At 44.6% G+C, this 24505-nt stretch overlaps 1 protein-coding gene across 1 annotated transcript in view; it reads right to left on the bottom strand.

Moving 5' to 3' along the window:
- LOC146982774 (inactive phospholipase C-like protein 2) overlaps nt 1-24505 on the bottom strand; it is a 64407-nt gene that overhangs the window by 9848 nt on the left and 30054 nt on the right. The window contains exons 2-4 of the mRNA XM_085783940.1: nt 12160-14646; nt 7240-7443; nt 2498-2573 (exon numbers count right to left, since the gene is read on the bottom strand). Of these exons, the coding sequence (XP_085640066.1) occupies nt 2498-2573; nt 7240-7443; nt 12160-14646 (2767 nt within the window). The remainder of the gene's footprint in view (nt 1-2497; nt 2574-7239; nt 7444-12159; nt 14647-24505) is intronic.

Raw genomic sequence — 24505 nt, 5'->3', positions numbered from 1 at the left:
TGACTTGCGGAAGCGGCATCAGGCATCATCATTTTCCCATCAAGCACTTGATGTCTTGCAATTCTCTTGAATGCTTGTCATGCACTGCAAGCACGAATACAAATCAATCTTTGTTCGTCCTTTCATAGATAGGTGTTTTACATTTACATTTTATATAGCATGTGATAATGTTGACCGAGCTGTTAAGATATTATTCAGAATGCAAAAAGCTGTGCACATGTCTTATTATGTATAAATAGACGAAACCCTGCCATTAGATTCATTCTGTTCTGTATTCTGAGCTAATATTGCTTCAGATTCTATATTCCCTTAGGCCTACAGGGTTAAATTGAAATTAAAGTTTAGAAGTTTCATTCCCCAATTTTGATTTGAGGCAGTAGGTCACATTACATTGATCTTTATTGGAATTTAGTAAATAGTGTTGGGGCATCTGTTTCTCTGGCAGCCTGCTCTAATATTCCACAGAGAGAAAGATGCTATTTGTACAATATATTTTCCTTTCCCGCTTTTTCTGCCTCACTTATCACTATCAAAACTACAGTGAAATGTCTGGACGTATGAATGAGCAGACATGGAAGTTCCATACAGTATATTTAAGAATGGCTGTGATTTGGATGGAGGCATGTGTGTCAGTGCCAGGGGCAGGGGAGTGGAAGGGGCCGATAGGGAAAGTGCTATGTTTGGCATGCAGCTGAGGCCCCTCAGGGCTGTCGCTCCAGCCCTCTGCCTCATTGTGTTGCCATTACGTAATGCTGCTCTTATGTGAAAAACTGGTAACTCCAAATTTAGGACTTTCCATGTTTTCACCTCAGTCGGATCAGAGGGATTACATACTGCTTCAAAAGATACTTCAACCCTTGGGCTTTTCAATTTACTTTAAACAAGCATGTTTGTGCGACAGAAAACAAAGTTGGTTCCTTAAAGTTTGACATTTTGGAAGTACAAGATTTTCACCTGACAGAAGCAATAACCTAAGCATCAGCCTCCGGTCTCCAGCTACTGCCACTGCTGTGAGTGTGGCTGTGTGGGGTTTAAGCTCTTCTTAACTCTGCAGTCATCTCCTTTGAAGCTGCCTTCAGCTCTGAGCTGAGGAAACTTGGAGCCAGGGGACAGCTCCGTGATTGAAGCCCCAGCGTTCAACCTATATCCCTGGGTAACTGCACAGCAGGAATATCAGCTTGGCTTGTTGTTGTGGTGGGGTGGTGAAGCATATGCCTGCCTCTGTGTGAAACTAGGCAGCGGAGATGGGCATAGTGGGTTTAAATTGGCTCATGAGCCTCAGGACATGGGGCTGGCATGTGCCAGTGAGCGAGGCTTCCCAGTCTACTTGGTGTTTATCACACACCCAAAACACACACAGCAACAGCAACACTATGACTACAAATGACCTTCCATGTTTACACCAGCTATAATAAGGCCTATAATAAGCATGAATCTTGTGGGTCTCACACTTGCATCAGTTCAGTGCTTTCGGTTGCCTTCAGCATTAGAATGAGGTATAAACATGCAAAATAAAGATGTCAGTATTCAGGGTATACGCTCCTGTTTGAGAGGCTCTTCAGCAGAGGCACTGCTGCGTGGTAGAGAAGCAAAGCAAATGAGGGACAATTAGTACTGAATGTAAGAGAGGCCAGAGAAGACGAGCCACAGGATTTCTTGATTTGAAGCCATTTCTCTCCTAAGGATCTTATTATGGTCAATTTTAGCTGCTCTCTTAAAAGGCCCGGACCTTTTACACCGAACACCCCTTTTTAAAAAGCTGTGCTGACAAAATGCTTCTTTAATTCCATCCTTTTCTCTCCATTTGCCACCCCCTCCCTCCCTTCCTCCCTCCCTCTCCCCTCTCACTCCACGCTCTGTCAAAAAGATGTTTATGCTCTTTGTCCACCCTCTCCCGCAGCCCCTTTTGTCTGTGTGGCTGCCTGATTGTTTTCACCTGCCCACTGACATGATAACTACTCGGTGCTGACTCACTGATGATGGGCCCATTCTATCAACAGCAGCTACTGTTGTTGATGTTGATGGAGCCGCTGTAGGAGTAGATACACTATGCTCATTCTATTAGGCAAGAGGACACACAATGCATTTAAAAAGGCTGCAGACGCACCATGTTCTTACAGTACAGGATTAATTTAACACAGAGGCGGATGAAAATGTTAACTGCCTTTTATGTCGCTTTTATGACCAAATTTTTCCTTAAACGTATTAAAGAAATACGCCAGAGGTCATTTCATAATTTCATTTGTGCTTGACAGATTCAGTCCTTGAAATGTGAATTGTCTTTTTCACAGGCAGATCTCCCTTATTCCTGCTTCACTTTATGGTGCTTTGCATATTATCCTTTAAAATAAATGAGGGAATCTACATTTTGAAGAAAGAAAGAAAAACCCAACAGGAATAATCTCAAAATAGTGTCATGAAACCGTCATGGGTTTCATGTCGGATTATGCATCTGCTTGTGAGCAACACGTTCTGCTCATCACATAATGCAGCGTACCTGCTCGCTGTGCTTGCGTGAGCTTGGAGTAGACCACATCAGCCGACTCAATGAGGGTCCTGCTCGTCTGGATCATCTAGAAGAAGAAGAGTACATGAAGTGAGTCATACCCGGATAGAGAAGCAGCCAAACCTCACACAGACTCACACTGCACAGTTATGATGCAGAAAATGATGCAGAAAAAATATTAAGAGGGAAACATTTCATGGGAAATGATTCGCTTGCGAAATATTTAGACTATATTTTCATCCCCCTCATCAGCTAGGGGTCACCTAGGATTTGGGCTCAGCTCATAGCTGCTGTGTTTATAGTCACATTCACAATTAAGCCCCAGACCAATTAAGGCGACGTAGCTGTCATGTTAATGTCTTTATCTAATTACTTTAATTGGGGTAAGATCATAATCAGAGGATGTGGATTCTTTCCAATTTACTGGGCATGTAAACAACACAGCTGAGATTTCATTTGCCGTGTATGTAAGTACAACAGAAAGCCAGATAACATTCATGAGAAAAGCTATTAAGTACTATATTGTTTAAGTCCGGCCTTATAGGCCTATATTGTTTAGTAATTTGACCGTAACAAACGGCGTGGTTTTGACCTGTTGTTCCTTAACCTCATACACTGCGATCTTATCTTGTCTTGCAGCAAATTTATTACTGACAGCATACTCTACATGTTCCCCTCAGGATATGCACATAAAACCACTTCAGCATGTAGAGTTACTTCTTATTCATACAATATTTATTCCAGGATCAACACTGTTTTGCAGTGGTTGCACCACAATCCTGTACATGCAGCACACAACAACAATCTTGTTTTCCAGCTCTTGCCCGCTAATAAAAGTTGTATGTTTGAGTTCACAGTATTTTGGCATATGTACAGTATGTTTATTTACAGTATGTTATGTGCTAATGATTTTTTTTTCTGCATATTTATCAGACAGTAAAATTACTATAGGCTACTTGGCAATAGTTGATTCTAGATATCTTCCAAAATATCTGTCAAGGAAACAAAGGTTGCATCTGACTTGTGCATCCATCTGACCATCACAGTGTGATGTAGTTTGACACCTATACAATATCCCACAGGCTGGGGAGGAGCAGTTGGACCAGGCCTGCAGCACCGAGGAGGAAGCTAATGAAGTTTCACACTCCTGTTAGCAGGGAGACAGGAAGTGGACTCATAATGTGTGTGTGTGTGTGTGTGTGTGTGTGTGTGTGTGTGTGTGTGTGTGTGTGTGTGTGTGTGTGCGTGTGTGTGTGCCTTTTCTTGTTTTCCTATCCTAATGAGAGCTGTTGCAGACGGTCCCTCCGTCAAGGGGAAGTTTTTATCAAAATCTAAAATATGCAGGACCTTTGATGTCTAATGTATTAAGTACGTGATGAGAACTGCATTTCCAGGAATTTCTCCACCAACCTCCAGAGAGTGTATATGACTACTAGTTGAGTCAAATGCGTAGGTGAGAGATGGAGCAATACCGAAAGCAAGACAATTAGCAAATATTTCCAAGAGCAACAAGGCAAGAGTCTTGAATTCAACTAAGCTGCACTGCATTCTGGTCTTGAATGTTGCATGCTCCACTGATTTTTAAAGTATAGAAATATTGGGCGTTTCATGTCTAAGCTTTTTGTGTCACAGAGTTGAGGTTTCAATAGAAGCCAGTACTAGCTGGTTAGCATGCGAACACTGGTAGAAGAAAAGGCGATAGAGACAAGAAATGTTGTATTAGTGTTACACCACTGATGTTTGTGGGTAAAGGAATAAAGTTTGTTGTTGAACTCACAATTTTTCTTCTAGACTGGTAAGTAAATAGCAGCTAACGCTGGCTATGTAGCAGTATTAGGAAAGCATACGGCGTCTCTTTGCATTTCTGTAAGGTAAAGCTATGTGACTCAGTGAGCTCGACTCGTCTTATCTCTGGAGACAGAGCAGCACTGTGCTGTGGCTTTGTCTTGGTCAGGGTTACAACACTGCACATTGCAGCCCCCACACACACACACAATCACACAGACACACACACACACACACACTGCTGCTCTGTTCTGGAGTGGGGAGAGTGCCAACAAGCCAATCTTTGGGAAGCAAACACAAACTGAGCTGACCATGCCCAAGCCTCAGTCAGGACAGGACCACTGGTTAATGTACCTACATCATTCTCAAGCACAATATCACTCATTGAGCCTGTAAACCTCTGATAAAACGAAAAACGAGTAAAAACATTTTTAGTAATTTGTTTTCAATATATATATTTTTAATTGTGCAACACAAAAACAAACAATAAATATTCTTATTTATACACATGTCCAATAAGAAAGTATGGGTGGCATGTGTTTTGTAGGTTGAACACCCGTTTCAGAGAATGAATGATCTAAAACCCCATAAATCTAAAATATGTCTTTCAGTTTGTCCCCAGAAAACTCGTCTTGTGGAGCGTGAGAGCTGCTCTGACAGTTCCAGGAAGTCTCCTGCTTGGTGCGTAGCCTCATAAAAGCCAAAGCAGATTCTATTTGGAGCTGCACGCTGCGTCGCCTCTGAGGCAAGCGCGCTTCTGTAGGTGTCGGCAGGAGGAGTGCCAATCGACCACAGCATCATGGACGCAACAACCTTGTTCCTCGCTTACGACCCACTTCACCGGCTCCCACCGCGTCTCACAAGGGGGAGGAGGGCAAAGGAAGGGGGAGGAGAAACAGCGGGTGATAACTAATTACAGACAGACTCCTTCAATCCCCTTTTCGGCCGTCCCAATGTCAAGTGGTGAAAAATGCAGTGTTCTTGTAAGATGGAGAAGATGTAGAAGGACATGAAATTATAAAAGGAACAGCTGTAGCTTGTATCCTGACTGGTCAAATAGGTGGTTTGAACCCTGTTAAAAGGCCTTGTAAAACATATTCAGCTGTGGGACTGTCTGAATCAAATGTTGAGCTATCTAACATTAAAGGAAAGTTACTTTTGTTTTTTTTATTTTTACAAGCACAGCGCCGATAAAACTGTTCACAGAGCGGGAAATGCAGCGTCTGATATCATACTTGAGTGCCTGAGACTGAGTGCTTTGACATTTTATCTTGCCTGAAGTAGATATTTGGTGAGATGTTACACCCCATAATAAAAGTGTTATTGTCTCAAAGGAGCAGAGAATAACATTTATTTCAGTGTGTGTGGATATGTGTGTGTGATTCCTGTAAAGGCGCTGTTTATGTTGGGCCCCTCCGGTCATGCTAAACGCACCCACCAGATGTCCCCGGACTTGGGGGGGGTGGGGGTCCATCTCTTCACCTGTTTCCCATTCTCAACTGACCAGCACACCTGGACTGTGGTTCAAAAGCCTTTTCAGGTTAGGAAGGTTCTTAACCGGGTGAAATGACCCGAAAGTATCTAAGCGGCAACCGTGATAAGAGTTGATTGGATTCTCTTTAATTCTAAGGAAAGGTGACTCGGTCCTTTCTTTCTTATCTCCTTCAGTATAGTAAGGATACCATGGACTGTCCTTTCATGAAGGGAATGAGTTCTGTCCTGCAGTTCTTTGCAACATTAAGTCATGGAGATGTCCAAACATCCACTGCTGTGCAATTATATTGCCTATTGTAAGTGCAGTCAGACTCTCCTAGCACTGTTGCCTTCACATCTTTGACCTCATCTGGATTTCCATCAGTGTTAAGGATTAAGAGTCAAGGGAGTCCGTTTTGCTTTTTGAGCAAAAGTCAGTTTCTAATTTCTGTCATTTCTGTTCCTTGTGCAGTCCACTCAATGGCCCACATTTATCAAACGTGCGTACGCCAAGAAAATGAGTATATGCCAAATCTACTGCAAGGATCAGCATTTATCAATGTGAATGTTAGCGTACAATGCAAAGTCCACAGTGGAGATTGTCTTGTTTTTTTGTCACCAAAACCCTGTCAGTGAGAGATCGGGCCGGTGTTTCACATCCCTCCATCAGCCGAACCATGCCATCAGTGCTGACGGTATGATTTCTCAAATACTTTAGAAGGCTGAACTGCCAAGAGCATTTCATTAGATTGCTGGGTTTCCTCACGTGATCGTTGATATCTACAAGCGTCTGCCTTCTTCCACCAGTGACGATGCTTTTATCAGTCACTAAACTATCACTCTAGTAATGTCCAGATATTTAATGGTCCCTGTTGAACATGCTTATTAGTAAAGTCCCTCTTCTTGGCCGTCTTCCGTGTCTCTATGTCATAAAGGGGGCAGGACGAAGCCTCTAAGGCAGGGATATATATCGGGGCGTGACATTTAAATTACGATCGTTTTCAGCCGTCAGATTTATCAACACCATGCCGAAATCACCTACACACTTTTCGTAAATCACATGTGACACTTGGCATACGATGATATTTACGCCAGAATCTACACCAGATCCTACACAAGTTTGATAAATGAGGGCCACTGTGTTTCGCTTAGTTTTGTTTATCGCCATTCGTGTTACCTTGCTTTCAACTTGTATTTAGTTTCCTGTTGTTTGTTGCCTGCCTGCCTGCCTGTCTATTCATCTGCTTGTCAGATCGGTCTTCATCAGTTATTCTGCACCAGCCTGCCTGTGCTCCTGCCACCTGCTGTGACGGTGTGTGCACTGAATTTACTTACACCTCAGTCCTGATTCACATTCCACAGAACAAACGTTCAGGTGTGATACCAAATTCAGATTTATCTACAAAAACACACCAGCCCACCTGCCTCTTGTTTGTTTGCTGGTCCATCTGCTCCTGTGTGTGCAGGTTACTCACCATGTCATAGGCGTTGAGCACTTTACGCAGCAGCTCCGGCACAGGACCCTGAGCCTCCATGGTGGGGTAGGTCTCGCTCAGGTCCACCGTTACCCTCAGTGACCGCTCGCTGTTCATTAGCCAGGTAGACACTGTCAGGATACATTGCTTCATGTTGGCCGCAGGGGTCAGGCCGCACAGCTCCTTGAAGGACACCATGGCATTCTGGGAAGAAAACATCCACAATGAAGGATACCAATCCAGCTAAAAAAAACTAAACAAATTTAAGTATAAAATAATCAAGTAAACAAATACGCTCAAATATTCTATATGTGTTGCTCTATGTCCTTGTGCATCTATCAACCTCCAACATAGCCAACAATGCGAAATTCCTGTAGAGTTACTGCACTTTGCAAAAAGCGATTGTGCTCCTGTTGGAATGGCAAATATGGAAACCGTTTTTCCAGCAGACCTTGAATGAGGAGCTTTAATGGGAGGGATTGTGATACTCCCCTGAGACACAAGATAAAATAGCAGCTTAGCTTTGTTTTTCTTGGTGACTGTAAAATTGGTTAAAAAAATTCCCATTACATCATTGCTTATTTAACAGCCCAGAGGCTCTAAAGCCAAACTTTTGACCACATCCTGGAGGTGCTAAGAACATTCAGTTTCTCATCTTTCTCTTTATAACTTTCTCCTTTTCCATATTATATATATTGTCTGTTGTTACTTAAGCTCCAAAGAGAAATCTGAGAGAGAGAGAGAGAGGAGTTGTAAAACTGTTAAAACCACAAATCTTATCTTCTTTTGGATCAACATTTCAAATTCAACAAAATCAGAGTAAAATGTAAGACCTTAAATGCTTTTCTATCTCTATATTTATCTTTCTGTTTTGTAAAAGATTAAGTAAATAGAAATCATTTCTCATCCTCATGTTCCTGTTTGTTGAACCACTGAACACTCTGGTTGGATAAATAAGAAAATCTCTATCTCGCCATGTCTTGTTTATTTTATCTTGTACCGATAACAAATCTTATTTCTCATCAGGGACCAGCTGCAGCTCAGTTAGCAGTCAAAAGTCTGTCATCAATCACAAGGTTAGTGATTATAAACCTCGGGCTCCTTCTCTGAAGTGTCCTTGAGCAAAAAAAAAAAAGCTCAGTGAAACTGCTCTCACCATACATTATGTATCACTTAGGACAAATGTCTGTCCAGTCAGATTTCTGCACAGCCGTCATCACTGCTATAAACCAATTAACAATGTCTGTTTTTTTCCCCCCAATTTGAATATTTATTTTAAACTTCACCTGCCCACAAACCCCACCTGGGAGAACCTCTTGACCCACACACCTAAAAACCATGTCTAACAGCACTTTGTCAGTCTAAACTCAATAATGTAGCTAGGAGTGTGCTGCCAGCCTCACTTTCCCTCTCTCTCAGTCACTCTTCACCTGGGACAGCCTGCATCCCAGTCCAAAGGAGGCAGAGTTCCTACAAGTCTGGGTTCAAAGTCTCTGGGGCTCCTGCAATGAGCCGACGCTATCTCACTGTTTCTGCACTTCATTCTCTGGCCAGCGTGGGGATTTAAGCGACCAAACCAGGTCCACTGTGTTTTGTGCAGCACTCCCATCAGTTAGCTTGGTTAAGTGACAGCATGAAAAGACAGAGTGGCAGAGAAAAGGGTATCGACAGAGAAACAAAGGAACAATCTGGGCTGAGGCATGAAGAGCAAGGTGTGCAAAGAGATGCTGTGAGAAGAGTCAGGACGATCATGGGAAGCAGTAAGGAAACATAAGTCATAAAGAGAAAAGTAAAACCTGGGGGCAGAAGAACAGTTGGGGGAAAATAACTATTTGGAGAGAACAAGCTGGAGTTGGTATTTGGGAATCAGTCCACACACACTCTGCAGTGTGGGAACCAGCTGTCTCCCTGGGCTGGACCTCCAGCTCTGCAGAAAAAAATTCACCACACATCCCTCCACCCGGGAGGATGTGCTGTCACTGCGGGACTCGACCTTCCCGTAGAACGAGAGGGTGGCCAGGGGACACAGTCGGCATCTGTATGCTGAGCCTCAGCCACAGTTAACACCTCGTGGGGCCATTGAGCGCAGCCACAGAGAAACACAATGGTGGAAGCGGGACAGCTCTGGATTAAAGGCCCTGGTGTGTGATTATGTGTGTGTGTGTGAACTATGAGCATGTATGTGTTTACGTCTCAGCGTGGTCTAAGCTGAAGTTATTAGCATTCATTATGTTTTGTATAATTCCGCGCATGTGTGTACGGGACCACATGCGTAAATGTTTTCTCGATAATTGTTGTGCAATAAAAGCTGTACTGTTTCCAAGCCGTGGTGTTACAAAACCCAATGAGAAGCTTGTGTTTTTAATTACTCCCCTCCCCCCGCTTCACTCCCCCTTCCAACATTCCCAAATGAGAGCTCTGTGTCCGGTACAACACAGCTTTTGTCTCTTTGTGCCCCCCCTCCCTCCCTTCTCTCCCTCTCTCTCTCTCTCTTTCTGCCTCTATCTGTGAATATCTCTCTCTCTGCCTTACAGCCCTGAGTGGCGGTGAACGGGCCTGTGATGAAACACACACATTTCAGCAAATAAAAAGAAACTCCCGGCTGTAAGCTCTCCTCCAGCTCCATCAGCACTTTATAAGGTTCATGGGCGGCAGCACTGTGGAAAGGACTTCATTCAAGACTCCCGCAGAAATAATTGATTTGCTGCCTAGATTCACATAAAAAAAAACTTGGCGGCCTATCATGTCTGCCCATTGGTCAATGTTCATGGATTTCCTCAATCTTTTTAATAGTCAAACACACTTCTCTTTCTGTTATTATTCAAAACAGGCCACCTGGAAGCTTTGCTGTTTGGGGATAAAAGGAATCTTAAAAGAGCTTCATGAGGTGAAATAACGCTTTTGACGGCGACATCTAAAGTGTGTGTGTGTGCTTTGCTTTCATGACTGAGGCTGTATGCCACGATATGTGGGAACTTGGTCCCTAAGAGCACAAAAGATGTTCCTCTCTCATGTTAATGTCTAATCTTGGCTTCAAGTCAGGACTGGGGTGGCTTCCAGAAAATGCCGGGTTGCTGCCTTGTGGGTTGTTGGCTGCAGGGCCGGCTGCTGTCCTGCCGATCCCCGGCACCAGGCTCCACACAACTGGCCTCTACAAAGCTTTTCACAGCTCTTCTTTTTTTTTTTTTTTTTTTTACATTTAAAAGGCAAAGGCCTTATTCCACCTTTATTATCCTTTTTAAAGCCTTCCTCTCAACTTCGCCTCTTTCATTTACTTGATGAACTTTTATCTTCTCGTTTCAAAAGGAAAAATTTACATTTCAAACCTGATGTTGGTGTGGTGCGCTGCCTGTGTCGTTTGATCAGCTAAAAAAAAACTGATTCATATTCAGTCATCTGTTCATCTGTTTTTTCATGAAGGCCTATAGATTAGATTCCAAAGCCATTTTTTATGAAATATGTTTCAAAGCCACAGAACAGATTAGCGTGTCACAGGGTATGTCTCTGATTATTTCCATATCTAGCAAGACATTGTTGACTTGGATTTTTACCAAACTCGGAATGTATTTGATTAGTCTGTGTTAGAGTCACTGACTGGATTCATTTTTCCATGCTGACTAAACTCAAACTGTTACGGTATCCATTTGTCACAAATTTCCAGATTATTGCTTCAAGAAACATTTTGCACACTGTTCTTCAGGTATTTGTAATGTACGCTTTTACTTTCAGTGGGTTTTCCTGAAATTGCCTTCCTGACATTCCTTTCATACTGTGATTTGATAATGTTACCACCTCTAAAATCGCCAGGATCAATTTCACCTCCAGAACACAAATATATTTCTTTCTGTGTTGAGGTCTTAGAGAGGAAAACTATATCAGCTTTCAGAACATGCCTCTTTCTGCAACTGAAAAATGCATGACAGCATGCCACAGGATCTCTAATCACATCTCTGCTTATTTAGTTTGGTCTGCTCTTTTTGTTTGCAGAGCCATTAGACTGAAGTTACTACTTAAGACAGACGGGCAGGCCTTGGTATTTATGACCTGGATGTATAAATAGGAGTATTACATCTATAGTAACTTAGCTATATTTCCTTTTTTACTTAGCACAAGCATTGTTCGTCTGTCATGTCAATTACATCCATTAAGTGCACAGTAGGATTATTTCTATCTTGATAACTGTCAGAGGAAACAAGAGAAAGCCCACCACTCTAAACTGACAACCAAACAACACAACACTTGGCATGTGAGAACTCCCTGGCTCTCCCCGTGTTGTGAGAAAATGAGACAAGCTTTGTATTGCACCCTTGAGTCAACACAAACAAAACACTAAACTGCACTGAAGGACATCTGCTACTGGTCATTAGCCAAATATACGCTGTGGTTACATATCTACATTTGCTCATCCAGAGGAGTTTTAAAGTAGTGCACTAAGTGCCTAGCAACCCAGCCGTCTCCCCTGAGCAGTAATTTGTCCCTAATTAATGATTACACTATTCATAAACCTTATAATTGTTCAGCTATGTCACTTTATTATCATTCTCTTCTACAACATTAATAGAGCACAATTAGCAGCAAGCCTCTATTCACAATGGCAAGTGCAATGAGTGCAATCAGAATTACTTGAATCAGTTTGGACCTATTGAAGCAGTAAAACACCACCGTTTTATATTTGGTGGACAAGGCTGCTTGTCTGACCTTTCTGCATTTTTCACATCTTGATTTAAAACCAAATACACAGACAGACTTTTATGTTCTCCAGAAGAGCTTGTTCAGTTCTATACCTGCTTGAACATAGTAATTTTGTTGCTCAGAAAACTACGATCTGCATCATTACACAATAAATGTAGGGAAAAGGTGTTCAATTTCACTAATGTGTTGTGTCTTTGTTTCATAAATACTTTAATTCTATTTCCTTACCTGCACATTTTCTCTGAGGTCCGTGGCCTCCCTGAGGGGCTGGGTGGATGCTCTGAAGAGCTCATCCACTACTTTGATCCCTGTGGTCTTGGTGGTGGTGTACTCCCGGGCCTTCCTGCCTTTCCTGACAGACAGACCCCTCTTATGTGCCTTTCCACCACCCCGCCTGTTGGTGATGGCCACATGGACAAACAGAGTGGTATTGGGTAAGAACTCTCCTGTAAGAGACTGTAGAGGGACATGTCTATAGCCTGGTTGTAGGCACTCAAATGGGATGGTGTACTGGCCAATGAACTCATCTCCAATGTAGTCATCATCCAGCACCACAAAGCGCAGTACGGCAAGTTCTGGTAAATTGATCTGGAACTCAAAACTCTCATCAAAAATAGGGTTGTCACCGTTCTGGGACACTGTCTTGGTTCTTTGCTCAGCACAGTCAGCAGGGATGCCGTGGATCTCCACATATATGTACGGCTCCACCACGTCTCCCTTAGCAGCAGAACCACGAGGCTTGGGCAGATTCTGCCCACTGATGACCTTGATATGAAGAAGCTGGGCAGACACCCCTGGTAGGGAGTCCCGAGCATTGGCACTGAAGTAGGACACCTCCTCCCTCATGATGGCCGGCCGTAACACATACCCACAGCTTCCATTCTGTCTGAACCAACCAAGGTTCAAGTCCATCATCAGGCCAGGGGTTTGGTAGTTCATGGCCACAATTTGGCAGCCACACTTCCAGAAGTCCTGGGGGTTCATGTTGCTGGCATCAATTCTCATAGGTGTGGGATACACCGTGGAGAGAAAGCGCTTGTTGTAACAGACAAACTCCTCTGGGAACTCGTTGGCAAACCTGTTTGCGTCCACCTCATTGAAGGAGCAAATCTCCCAATATTTTTGGTCCCTCTTAGAGATCTCAAAGTCCCTGAACTGGACTGACTTGCAGAGAGACACAAGATCAGAGAGCTCCCTGCACAATCTGAGTCTCTTGCAGCCCAAACCATTTAGCTGGTCCTTCTCATCAGCTCCCACTCTCCGGGACATCTCCAGACCCTCTTCTTCTTCCGTTACGTCCCCTTCAGGATCAGTGCAGTTAGGTGGTAGCCTCTTACCCTTAACAAGGATTTTACCTTTGAGTTTCTCAGGGGAAGGTAGGTAGTTGTCCTCCTTGTTGGGGGGTTCAGTGTACAGCTTGTCACCAAGAATCTTCTTCATGTGCTGTGCCATTACCCTCTGCTGAGGGATGCAGCAGTGGGTCACCAAGCAGAAGATCAGGGGATACTCTGAGCTCTCAAAAGCATATTGATTTATAATGTCCAGGACTTTAGAGAAAGCTAGCTGTGAGGCTACAGAACTACCTACATACACCACTGGTTCATTATCAGGGCCATCCCAAACAATGACCTCAATGCTGCGACAGCCCATTCTTAGAGCTCGGATATAACTGCTGATGTCTGACGATCCCCAGAAATGGTCCTCCAGAAGGGAGGCATTATGTGAGGAGTTGATGTAATAGTGGGACAGAGGCTGGGTCATATCCTGGCACACACGTTTGTGCTGGGGGTCAAAGATGTGGCATTCGGAGGAGAGGAGGTAGTGTGTGAAGCCATCAATAGAGAGGTAGCCCCTCTCCCTACCTTCGGCAGATGGCTCGAATTTCTGAACTATATCCCTGCACATTTCCTCCGTTACACTTTCCACACCTTGCTCCACATCTACGAATAGCATCAGATCTTTACTGTCCAGATACTCCTTGTTACTTGAGAACTGCACCATTAGGAAGAAAATCTCTGGCCGTGTGCAGAGCTCACAGTAGGCCTCCACAAAGGTATCCATGTTAATTGCCTCTCCGTATTGTTCTTTAGCTTTCTGGAGTTCCTTGAACTTCAGCTCTATTCTAGACTCTTTCATTCCTGGGTTCAGCCCCTTTATTATCTGGGTGGCCCTGAACAGGTCTATGTGTCCATCCTTTTCCATATCTGCTAGCTCAAACACTGAGCCAATCCATGATGTTCGTAAACTTGGTTGGCTGGGTTCCATCATGTCCACGGTGTGCCGGCCATAAGACACCAGATACCTCAGGCCCATCACCCAGGTGCTGACAACATCGGCTGTACTGGCGACCAGGTCTAAGGACTCATAGTTATCCCCATAGATGATTGAGAAGGCGCATTCATCAGGGAACTGATCTGAGAGGCCATTGCTGCGCAGAACAGGGGTTTTCTTTCCCAAACGGACTTCCTTAATGCTCTTGATCTCCAGTTTGGCCTTCTCTGAATCCTTCTTGGATGGCTCCCAGCGGAGCCAGTGCATGTCTGGATCCAGCAGGAAGTATCGGTTGTACATGCGAGAGTTGGAGCGCACCTTCTTCATCTCACAACCCTCCATCATGAAGGCCATGCAGGCGGCCGTGCTGTTGATCTTGCGGTCGCTTGGCATTGAGCTGAAGGACACTGTTTTCTTCCTCACCTGCCTCTGTTTGGAACCATCCTGGAAATAAAATGGGATGGGGGAGGATTGGAGTAGAGAAAGGTTTCTTGGTTAAACATTGTATCAGAATTCAGGAAATAGCAGTGACTACTGCAGTGAGATTACAATACATAAAAGAGGAGTAAGGAGATAAAAGACTGAGTTTGCCCTTTCATTACAGAGCAGCTTTACACCAAGGTAGATACATTATATGCACATTGAATTCGAGAAGAAAATCCTAAACAAAGCTGTTGTGCTGCTCAGGGAGAATTGCAAGTCACTATATTCAGGTTTAAGCCAAAAAGAGCAGCTAGTATGAGCAACTAATACAGCTAGCAGAATATGCAGCTGCGCAGCTTCCAATAAATTTAAAGAGACAACATAAATCTAACCCCTTCTTTAGCCTCTCTTCACTGGTTACCTTCTAACCCATGAAATGGCTTAGCTCCTAGTTATACTGTATTGTTCAAAAGCTGTTACCCCATGAGACAAAGTCAGCCTCAGATCTGCAGAATGGAGAGTCCTGGAAGTTTCAAAGTCCTATCTCCCTGTCTGAGGATGTGAGGCTTACAGAATCTGTTACATCTTTGAAATCACTCTTGTCAAAACTTGTCTTCTTTGTTTTTTTATTAGTTTATTTCCTCTATTCGTCTGATTTGCTGGCTCTTTTCATTATGGTGAAGCTCTCTCCTGTTGCTTCACATTTGTTTTGCCTTTGTGAAGGTGTTATGTGAATAAAGGTTATTATCATTATTATAGTTATTGTTATTATTATGATTGTATTGTTATTATCATTATTATAGTAATAGTATAAGAGAGAGTTGGAGATGATTTACCACCTCTATCAGTAAATTGTGCTGTACTATTAATAGACTGCCGTTAAACACACCAGTTATCAACTGTCTTTCTTTTCTATCTTTTCTCTCTAGCGGTTTTCTCCCCATCTTTATTTAGATGGGAGAGGTGAACGGGTACACTGTGGGCCCTCTTTGACTAACAGGTTGAATTATTAACAATTAGATAGATTAAAAAGATTTTAAAAAATAACCAGTATTTTTTGATAATATATTTATGACAGGCCAACAGCCTTAGAGATAATTGCATGCTTATTTAAAATGCACATTTCTTTGACTAATTAGTCAGCTCATATTTTAAATTGCATAACTTCATGTGACCTCTGGGCTTCTCCCTTGGGAGAAATGGTTGTGTAGCACGAGAGGTCTGTTTCTTTTTAAAAGAGGACAGCTTCCTGTAATGACAGGGTACAGAGCTGGAGATACAGTACAGTCTGGGCTTGGCTGAAGTTACAATAGTTTAATCTCTCAAACAAAGTTAAGAATTTTAAAATCTGTCTAATGTTACCTTGTAACTGCAAATTAGATTTACTGGTTAAATATTTATCCTGTGGGCAACATATAGGTCTTCCCAGTCGATTTCGAAGTCACTGTCATCTTTATTGAAGCTCTGAGGGGAATATCTATCTCCAACAACCCAGACAGAAGCCAAACTTCTTAAAAGTATGAACCCCCGCCCCCTAACACCACCTGCCAGGACATGGATGAACTTTTGCAGCTTTTAGGTCTGTGGGCCTAGCTGGCAGAAAGCAGACAGACAACGCTGTCCTATTTCCACACAGGGCTGTGGTTAGCTAGATAGCGTGAATGCAGATGGCCTGGTTTAGGGCTTGGAAAATGGGCTTGTTGAATAATGCATAACACAGAGAGCAGTGCATTAAAATCTAAACCAATCCACAAATTAGTGTTACACATAAAAGACTCGAGACACAAAGCCTGTGAGACTGTCATTGTTGAAACCTGGGCAGAAGAGAAATTCTCTAAAACCTTCTACTATCACAGCGACATCGCTTGCAACACCTCCAGTATTAAATAAATGTAACCAAAGGCACCTAATCCTTTGTCTCTGGTTCCTCCTGATATTTTCTTAGTTTAAAGAAAGAATGCAAGAGAGCCCTGAGAGCCCCATGGTGATGGAGGAGTCAATATGTCCCCCCCACCCCACCCTCCAAGACAGTAACTGCCTGTACAGGTCTGATGGATCTCCCCAGAGCATGGCTCAACACTTGCCACAGTGAAACACCTCGGGGCCATCCATCTTCCACCTGACGCTGGAAGAGGCAGATGACGCCTGGCACCTCATCACGATTAATGAGCACCACTTGACGCAAAGCTGAAGAAATGACACGATCATCGCTCTCTGGTTTTGCCCTTGTTTTACGACCTCTATCTCTTCTCCCTACACATAACTACTCGGTGTCATAATTTCCACATCTGTTATTCATCAGAGACTGGAGAAAAAAAAGGAACTTTAAATAGTGATACAGATCGTTCCTTAATGTGGATAAAAATGCCTTGTGGAAACTTTAGTCGCTGACCTAACACCAGATGTTGGCCCGACGATGCTGCGACCACCTAGGTCACAAGGGTTGCTCACTAGGTGTTAAAATAGAGTTATTCAAGCATATACTTTCCCCCCGTTGAGAAACACTTGCATGCAATTGTTGTGACAGCTTTTGCCAAGACCAACAGGCACATGGTAATGCATGTAACCTTGCCAAGACTGCAAGGGTAAGGAGGGTGCTGTTGGTTCAGCTGCACAGTACAACTACAAGCCTTTAGCGGACTATCACGGCATTGATATCTTTGTCTCACTTTGTCTTTGCTTTCATTTACTCCAAAAAGATCATCTGCTCGGCACACATCTCAGCGCTTGTGGTGGGAGGGATAAATCTGGAGGCCATAATCAAAAGATCACGTTTCAGCCCAAATGTCGTGCCCTTTAATGTCACTGGCAGTCTCCTCTCACATCATGTAACAGAAAACTACAGCTTTACAACTCTCCCCTGTTTTCAAAAAGACATACATAAAAAGGCACGTTTCCTCCCGGAGCCGTTTTTGAAATCAACCAGATGGGCCTGTACATTGACTGGGGGTATTGGGAACATGTGAGGAAAGCTGTCTCTGAGAAGGAACGTCGCAGACTGAGCAAGTGGCAAAAGGAGTGGGTGGTTGGAGAGGAGGGGGTGGGTGTGTGTGTGTGGGGGGGGGTGATGGCAGTTCAGGTCTGATTGTTTCCTTCCTTCTTTAGGGCAAATGAAGCCATCGAGGGTCAAAGTGTGTGTGCTGGGGGTGAACTTGTGTCTCATTAACATGCTGTTACAATTAGCCAGGCAGCCAACATCCTGTGAGCCTGAGCCTCTCAATCAAAAACCAAGCAGGCAAACTATGAGCTCGCTCAGGCTCATTTCACACACAATTGAAATTTAAACAGAGAATCATAACACAGGTGACCTCCAGGTACTGTAAAGGATGAATTACCCGGCTGGCCAGTGATATCTGTTTTGCAGACTTACGCATAAATACCCCCCAAAAAAACATTATGAATTGTTGAATGTTCTTTTAACAGCCTGTTTCCTTTTTAAATATTGCCTGTGTGTATCTCTCTATGCAGCTGTCAATTTCCGCTAAATCATCCACACTTTGCCTGCACTCGCTCTCCATTTCTTCACAGCCCCTGGGGTCTTTCCTGGTAGAGATGTCAGTATTTCTGTCCTCACACTCCCCCCCCTCTCCCCCCTCTTTCCTGTGGTGGTGCTGGCCACTCCCGGCTGGGTCAAACACTCCCTGATGGAAGGGTGAAGCTGCTCGCGGTTGGGCTCCCCCACTCCACTCCACTCCACTCCACTCCACTCCACCACACCGACCCAACAACATCCTCTGAAGGGCGGCAGTATGTCATACAGTACACTCCCTCTCCTGTCACTGTTGTCACACCCCGACTCTTGGGAGACAATTAATGCAACATGAGCTCTCAGGTCGCCTGTTACACTGCACTGCCCCGCTGAGTGAGTACGCCAAAACAACAACTCTTTATAATGGCACTGACTGTAGGGCAAAACAGTGGAAAAGCAACTTTTATAAACTAGTGTATTTCTATAATCATTAAATTTCCATTTTTATTTGGCTGTATCAACTCATATACATGCATAAATCTGCTTGGCCTCCCTGTATTCCCCCAGTGTGTTCGGGAATACAGCTAGCACCATCAGAGAGACTAATCCCTGCTTCGTCTATGTGTGCCTATGTTTGTGTGTGTGCGACACAAGCACCCAACGACAACTCCTGAGGGCTTCCTCAGCTGCCTGATCCCTTGTTATGCCAGGAAGCTCAAGCTTCCTAATATCAAATGTTGGTATGACCACATTGCTGAGCCTGATTTTGAACACATGGAGGATGAATCTCTCCCCTGAAGCTCTTCCTGTGGGACTCTGCACAAACTGCTTCTCTCACCACCGTGGCCCACTTCCCCCCCAAACCTCCAACCATCCCACCTCCTCATCACGGCCCCAGTGCTGGCTTCCTGCCACTCACTACTCCTTGCTCCTATCATATCTCAATTCTAAAACAGGTCTGCATGAAAGCAGTCAGGCACGGCTCAGTTGCTCTCGCCCACAGAGCTACTGTGTCATGTGTGTGTGTGTGTGTGTGTGTGTGTGCAATGTGCATCGGTGAAGAAGGCAACAGGGGAGCGTGGGTAATGGGGAGTGAAGATAGAACAGAGCAAAGCAGAGCGCTCTTGATGACGTGCTCTCCAAAAATGTGAGTCACAGTGCGTGTGATGTGTTTGCCTGCATGTGTACTGGGGGATCTCAGGATCAACGTCTGCATACATACAGAACATCCTGACAGACAACTAGTCACAGCTCAGACGCACATACTGACATGTCAAACACAGAGAAATCAAACACACACAGACACTACAGTGACACACACTTGTACCGTTGATGTTAAAGCACTGGTTAGGTTAGGGTCCTATTTATAGCTCGAGGATAATATTACTCTCAAGGCAAAAATATCTTTCCCTCCAATAATTAGATTGATGATTCAATCATACGCTCTGTCTGGATGTGGCGTCACCTGTCTGGATGAAAATCAGAACAAAACTTCAGTGTGTCCAGATGGGATCTTTCCCATTTTCATCTCTCTACACAGTGATAGTGATATCAACATCAAATATGTAGATTTTCTCTAACTTTGTATCAAAAAAGTGGCAAAAATATGAATAAATAATGAAATCACGTGCTGCAAAAGACCAAATTAACATGTGAAAATGATCCGACTTTTTTTCTTTAAGGACACCCGATGCTTTTCCCTGCAGAAGCGCCAGACGTGAAGAATCAGAGGCTTTTGCCTCGAAGCACTTCATCGCACCCTGACTCCGAGTCTGCACAGATGAGGTAGGTGGGAGGTCATCAGCAGAGCAGCCCCCCCTCCTCATCCCTCCCCTCTCCCTTACTCCTTCCCCTCCCTCCTCCAAAAGTCTAGGCCGCCCACCACCACCTCAAGGCAATACAGGGCCTCGTCCTTCCCACATCCAAGACAGTTACACAAACTGACATCTGAATCCTGCCACACACAGCTTGGGGCAGACATCGTTCAGTCCCTAACAGACTCTACTCCCTAAATCTGCATGGAGAGAGAGAGAGAAAGAGAGAGAGAGAGAGAGAGAGAGAGAGAGAGAGAGAGAGAGAGAGAGAGAGAGAGAGAGAGAGGAAGGTAATGTATGTGTGAATGCGAGAAATAAAGATAAAAGGAGCGATAGGCAAAAACTGAGAAAGAAGTTTAATGAGCTTAATGTTAACCTAATTTGTTTAGATGTTTTGGCGATGCTGTGCAATCCCAGTGCCAATGAGGCAAATTAATTCAAATTGAAAAACTAAATTCTCACAGGGGGGGAGAGAGAGATGGAGAGACGAATACGATGTCAGTAACATTTTGCCTTGGCAACATGGCATTGTTATCTGTCACGCCAGTAAAGCATCTTTGAAGTGAGTACAGATTTTGGAAATGGGAGAGGCGAGGGAGGGATGGAAAGAATAAAGAGAGACAGACGAGGGAAAAAGAGTCGGAGGGAGAGAGAAGTCGGGCCTGTCACTGTTTGTCATAGTAATCTCTCATGTGGGCGGCTGCTTAAAATTCGCTCAGCCCCAGTCTCAGCTGCACATTGTGCAACTCATCGCACCATCTTACAGCGAGTTTTGCAGAACGCGAACATAATGTGTGAATAGGCGAGAAAATCGGGGGTCTGAGAGGGACTCTGTGATGTGAGAAGTGAATGTGGGCAGCCACGCTGGTGTTTGCCCCGTTGCACGAATGGATTTACATTTTCATCCAGGTGGTGCACTGTGCACGACGCTCGTTGTGCCTTGAATGTAAAGCCTCTGCTCTTAACACTCTTTCTGTGCGCGGATAATAAGTAGAAATCCCTCCGAGAACTCCGAACAGGCCAAAGAGCACCAAACAGCCTCACTAATTACAGGCCCACAGAGAGTGGAGGGGTCAATGCTATCGAGCTGTGGAACCACAGGAAAAAGCACAAAGTGCTGCAGTCTAGCTTCCATACATCAGTCACAAAGCATTTGTGTTTAAAAGTCCATTTATTTTCATGAAACCACTCAATACATCCAGTGTGGCACGCCTACAGGTTTGGTCATAAATCACAGCACACCTTCCTGAGTTCAATGCACATCTGAATGCGCGCACACATGCACACCAACATCAGGCTCTCCTGTGGCTTCTCTATCACGCCACCCTCTTCCTCCCCTGCTGCTTCCCTCACGCTTTCCATCACCTCGCACCACCAATGGGGCCAATTATTTCTTGCAGAACCTATTTCATAAGCTCTGCTCAGGTGAGTTTGCGTGTGTGTGTTCATGTGTGCATGTTCTTGCTAAGCATGAGAGTGTCTCTCAGAGTGAGAGAAAGAGACAGAGTGAGTCTCCTCTGCAGGGTCAACTCACATCCCCTCCAAGATTTCCTCACAGTCAAGCATCCTGTCTGATCAGTTTGTGGTCATTCTCCTCTGTCGGCAAGGTGTCCGCTGTGGGTCTGGGCTCCCACTCACTCTGAGTGATTGTGAGCGTGTCAGGTCATGTTGGTTAACTGTGTAGAAGCTGTGTTAATAATAACAAAATAATCCTCGTATACGGAGATGGAGCTCGTCTGACCCTGAATTCCCTTAAAATCTCCTGTCGATCGCACTTTCCCCGGTTTTCCCTGGTTCAACCGAGGATGTTTGAAGGTTGTTTCATCACCTCATTTTCACCATCTCTATCTCACACCTCCCACATTGTTCAGGCTCTGCGTCCCCATTCTCCTAATGTGCCTGAGTGTCCCTGAACACAGCATACAAAGAAGACAGCATTAAACCACCCATACATATAAAAAAACAAAAAAACAAAACGCATACACGCATCAGTTTTACATCGGATAAGAACTTTGTAGTCATAAAATGAAAAAGTTAATCTCTTGAAGCATCCCAAGGTTTTCACTCCCTAAAGGCTGCACTCACCCCCTTATGATATAAAAAAAAAACCTTGAAAGTTTTGAAAAACTGTGTGAATTCCCACCAAAAATTCATATTCAACAGATTAGCTGCTACATGATCACATAATACTGAAGGCACCAGGAGGACAAGAGAGGTCAGGTGAGGATTTGCTTCGCTTCTGTGAAGGAAACTGTTTTTTTTCTCTCTCTCTCTCTCTCTTTGTTTTTCGGCTTGGATTAGTCACTTCCTGTGCATGAAAAACTGTGAGAGCAACTTTATTTCATCTGAGCAAACAAGCTGCAACTATATCACCTATGTTTGGAATAGGATGTTGTTAACTCTTCAGCACTTCTTCTTTGGATGAGTGGGAGAAGTGTTAAGTTAGTTATACGTTACCCGGCCATTCTTCCCTGAGCTCAATTTCACAGCGCACGGAGAGCTGCGCTTCAAATAAAAACATGAAAAAGAATCTCGAGTTGAAGCCGTACGCTAACACGCTCGCTAGCTGTGCGACAAGCCCCTCACAGTTATCACATGCTGGAGGCTCTCACAGGCTCCTCGCAGATATAACTATGTTTAATACTCCCTGGTCTGCATTGCTTTAATTAAACTGTGTTGTCGCATCTCAAAGCATTCCTCTCGTTACAATTATTACCAGAGCGCTTTCTCATTTCCCCAAATGGTTTTCAGCCACAGGCACCGGATCTGCTGCTGCTGCTGCTGCTGCTGCGTTCGCCAAAAGATGAGTTGAGACTGTGGCATCAAAGTGTGTTTGTGAAACAGATGACCAGCGAGGGGAAAATAGTGGATACTGGCACAATCAGACCTTGGTCTTCAGCCCATTGCTTATGCTTTCACTCTTGGTTTTCCTTCACTCTCCTACTTTATCTTTCTCTCTGTCCCTCAATCTTTACTCCTCTCGGTTCCTCTCCATCTCTCTCCTTTTCGAATAAAACACTAATAATAGGTTAGGCTGATACTGGGAAACAATTAAGGTCACACTAGTGGTGTACTGACTGTTTCCAGGCTGTAGGTAATGATCTATCACTTCCTCAATAATATCTGTCAGACAGAGGCCACTGTTTTGAGGCTCAGGCACAACAAAAGGGGAAGCCAGAGGAATTCTTTTGGGTACACACACACACACACACACACACGACGTGTACGCGCACACTTACACAAACATAATCAGGATGTGGAAATGTGGCCGTCCCCTTCTGTTTCTTCTCAGTGCGCCCATGGAGGACGGCAGCTCACTCTGAGCCGGCGTAACTACTCTCACTTCCTGTTCAAACGTGTGACGCTCCCAGATACGGCCTCTCTCTCTCTCTCTGATCCACTTCCAGTGAGAGTTTGGAAGCACCGACCGTGTACAGGCTGCGCTCCTCTTGTGTTGCAGTGTGGCTGAGACCGACGTGTTTATCACAGCCAGACAGAGGAAGCTGAGGATGAGTGGGGGCTGATGGGGGTGGGGGGGGGGGAGCTGATTAACAACAAATGTCACCCTACCAGTCCTGTGCTACACATCTGCGCGGCATTTACCCTCCACCTCAGACTCAACGCTTGTATGAAATGTCAGCCTGCCAAAAGATTACAGGTAGCTCCGCAACAAAGAAGGGGAACTGGGAGTGATGTTATCTGTGCGGTGTGAGGGGGAAAAAAACATGATGCGGTCTTTTTAAGCCGCAGAAACATCAGGTACCACTGAGGGGACTCGGTGTGGGATTTGGGAGCCTGAGCGTGAATGTTCTTTGGCTATAAATAAAAACCATTACAGAACAAAGAGGCCACAAGTTTCGCCAAAGCTTAATCACAGTGTCTCGGACCGCCTGCGCCGCCATCCTCAATCCTCTGGTCTGTCGATGTGGCCACACGGGCATAACCTTGAATACCGTCTGCAATGCAGCGAATGGCAGGGAGAGAGAAGTGCCCCCGCCTGCCACCAGAGAGCTGTACTGCTGCTGCTGCTGCTGCTGCTGCTGCAGTACAGGACACCTCTGCTACACCCCCACCTTCTGCCTACACCTCACCTCACTTATTTCTTTCCTTTTGCCTGTCCTGAGTGAGGGGGGGGAGATGAAGGAGGGGGAGCAGCATCCTGTGCCGTCCTCTGACAGATGTGCCTCATGGTGTTCACACACAACAACCACCACCGCACCAACACAAACACGAGAATGCACCCCCTGCCCCTGACCTTGATAGTGATTCTGTGTTCGTCTTCCATCTCGTCCGTGGTGTACATCGGAAAGAAATTCACAGGGGGACAAACATCCATTATGGATGCCTGCAGTTCCTGTGCCACAATCCTACAGAGGTTCTGTTTTTCCCCTCTACACCTCCTCGTCTCCACCTACGCGCATTGCCTCATTGCAAAACCCACATATTTTTTTTTACGGAGGTGCACACCTTCCCCCGTGTGCAGCACACTCACTGTCCAAACACCCACCATGCATGTATTTTGAAGCGTCCAGAGCTGAGAAGCTATTTAGATGCTGGAGTAGAGAAAGAGAAGAAGTAGGCTACAATTGGCGAGTGT

The sequence above is a fragment of the Trachurus japonicus genome, chromosome 8, assembly GCF_045865225.1.
Source record: "Trachurus japonicus isolate A0001 chromosome 8, Traja_1.0".
NCBI classification, from domain to species: Eukaryota; Metazoa; Chordata; class Actinopteri; order Carangiformes; family Carangidae; genus Trachurus; species Trachurus japonicus.
Note: the sequence above shows the minus strand (reverse complement) of the source record. Positions and strands in the feature narration are given on the sequence as shown.